The 2332-nt window shown below is 40.2% G+C and overlaps 1 protein-coding gene across 1 annotated transcript; it reads right to left on the bottom strand.

Annotated features, from left to right (window-relative positions):
* Window positions 1–873: 873 nt before the first annotated feature.
* LOC138644987 (hemoglobin subunit alpha-5-like) lies at window positions 874–2036 on the bottom strand. Its single transcript, XM_069733947.1, has 3 exons — window positions 1880–2036; window positions 1441–1645; window positions 874–1075 (listed from the first exon to the last, which is right to left on the bottom strand). The coding sequence occupies exons 1-3, from the start codon at window positions 1972–1974 to the stop codon at window positions 947–949; spliced, it is 429 nt and encodes a 142-aa protein (XP_069590048.1). The 5' UTR covers window positions 1975–2036; the 3' UTR covers window positions 874–946.
* Between the last annotated feature and the right edge of the window lie 296 nt (window positions 2037–2332).

Raw genomic sequence — 2332 nt, 5'->3', positions numbered from 1 at the left:
AGACCCTTAAAATAATAATAGACCCCAGATGTCCTAAACACACCCCTCAATTAAATACAGACCCAAAACCAAAGTTGTAACAAGCTAGTTGGTATGACCCATGGAGTCCAAGCATAGAAGATAAGGATGGTGCATACTAATGGAGAATGGTCTAAAAATACAAATATGTGTCAAAAAGGGAACAATGTCACCGGATTATGGAGGCCCATTTGTGGTGGATCCATAAAGGAACCTTCATATGCAGGTACAGGAGGGAGTCTTCAAGCCCACAATCTACAGGTAGCCAAGAATTCAAACGAATCGTCGGGCGCATTTCTTCTTTAAAAGATTCCTCAGGGGAGTGCAGGATACTGTCTGGTCCTACACAGCATGAATGTTGCAAATAGACTCCATAACAAGGTGAGATCGTTCCTTATTTGACACATATTTGTATTTTTAAACCATTCTCCATTATTATACACCATCCTAATCTTCTATGCTTGGACACCATGGGTCATACCAACTATCTTGTTACAACTTTGGGGTGTTGCATAGCAGGAGGTATGTCTATGCTGTAGTTGCAGAAGTTAGAAATGGATGGCTAAGGATACTGGCGTGCTGGTTTTATATCACTTCTACATGCTAGTTTTGTCACTTGTGTATCAGTTATTGGTGGGTTTCCCATTTATCTTGCTACAATTTAATAATATCTCTTAAATGAATGCATAGCCAGACTCTCTATGAAGAGGAGGAATGCAGGAGTGAGGAGAAGTGAGCAGATCGGAGGCAGCACCCAGGGCCCTCGGCAGTTCCACTAGCGTGGGCACGTGTGAAATAGGAATAGTGATATAGTTATTTCTAATTCTTACAAATGCAATCAGAACAGAAACCATGAATGATTCAATCAATCATCTTTATTGAACTGGTCAAGACATGTTAAAAACCAGTTATCCCACTGAGGTCCAGTTTATCTGTACTTGGACACCAGGACAGAGGACACAGCAGACAGGAACTTGTCCCAAGCAGCCTGAGCGACAGCATTGAATTCTCCGGGGAAGTGGGCAGCTAGGGCCACCTGAATGGAGTGGGACAGCAGCTACAAGAGAAAGAAATTGGCATTAGGAATCAAAGTAGCATCAAATGAATATTAGTTGCATATTTTAACTGCTTTAATTTAGGTCTAGTTATTACAATTTATAACCATTAAAATAAAGTGCTACTTTTTTATAATATGCTATGTGACATTATTAGTCATTTACACAAAAATGATAAAAAAACTTAACTTTTTTAAATTACCGTATGTATCTCAAACCTTACACCTATTATTTATGGTCATGGAATTAAGTAAATTTTTATTTTTTATTACTTAGATTTTATTTTAATTTATGAAAATACATTAGTGTTTACCCATAAATTAGTTTTTACTAATCTTCCCCATAGTATTTTGAATGAATGACTTACTCTGAAGTTGCCAGGATCCACCCTGAGCTTCTGGGCATGCAGGTCACTGAGGGAGGACAGAGCATGGTCAAGGTCGTCCACGTGCTGGGCAGCATTGCCAATGGCCTTCACAATTTTTCCTCCATGGCTGCGCAGATCCTTGGAGCCGGCGCTCAGGTCGAAGTGGCTAAAGTAGGTTTTGGTCTGAGGGTAGCTCAAGAACATCCTGCGGGGAAAGCAACATATACAACTGATTGACTGCACAGGTAGATGGATGGCGATCGCAATGCAACGGTGATGGTGACAAAAGTATTCTAGGAGTGATACCTTTACTGGCTAACCAGAAAAATTATATATGTATATAGAAAACATCATAATGCAAAATAGATAACATAAAGAATAGCAATTGCCATATACATCGGAAGTCTAGAGATGCTCTTCATTATGTAAGCTATGTTACCTATCCAAGGCTTCTGCTCCAAAGTCATCAGCATGGGGAGAGATCTTGGCTGCCAGGGAGGAGATGGCAGCTTTTTCAGCCTCGGAGAAAGTCATGGTTGCTTCTGGTAAGTACAGATGAGCTGGACAGTCCCTGACACAGAGCTTCCGTCAAGCACTTTTTAAAGGGAACGGGACATGGTCAACAATAAGCAAAGGCATTGTCATTGGCTTCCCGCGAGTTACACCCTCACACTTATCTGTGAAAGAAAAAAACAACAAAAAAACAAGTTATGGATCTATACTGCCTGATATAATGTATATCTCTTTATCTCCCCATACAGTGACCATACGATGCACCATACAGCACGTAGCTTGTTGTGACAAGGTCTGATAACAGCTTACTCGATGTGTACTTGTTTGGACCCTTTTTTCTTTCCTTTCATATGAAATATTCAATTTTGGCACCATATAT

Source organism: Ranitomeya imitator, chromosome 7 (genome assembly GCF_032444005.1).
Source record: "Ranitomeya imitator isolate aRanImi1 chromosome 7, aRanImi1.pri, whole genome shotgun sequence".
NCBI classification, from domain to species: domain Eukaryota; kingdom Metazoa; phylum Chordata; class Amphibia; order Anura; family Dendrobatidae; genus Ranitomeya; species Ranitomeya imitator.
Note: the sequence above shows the minus strand (reverse complement) of the source record. Positions and strands in the feature narration are given on the sequence as shown.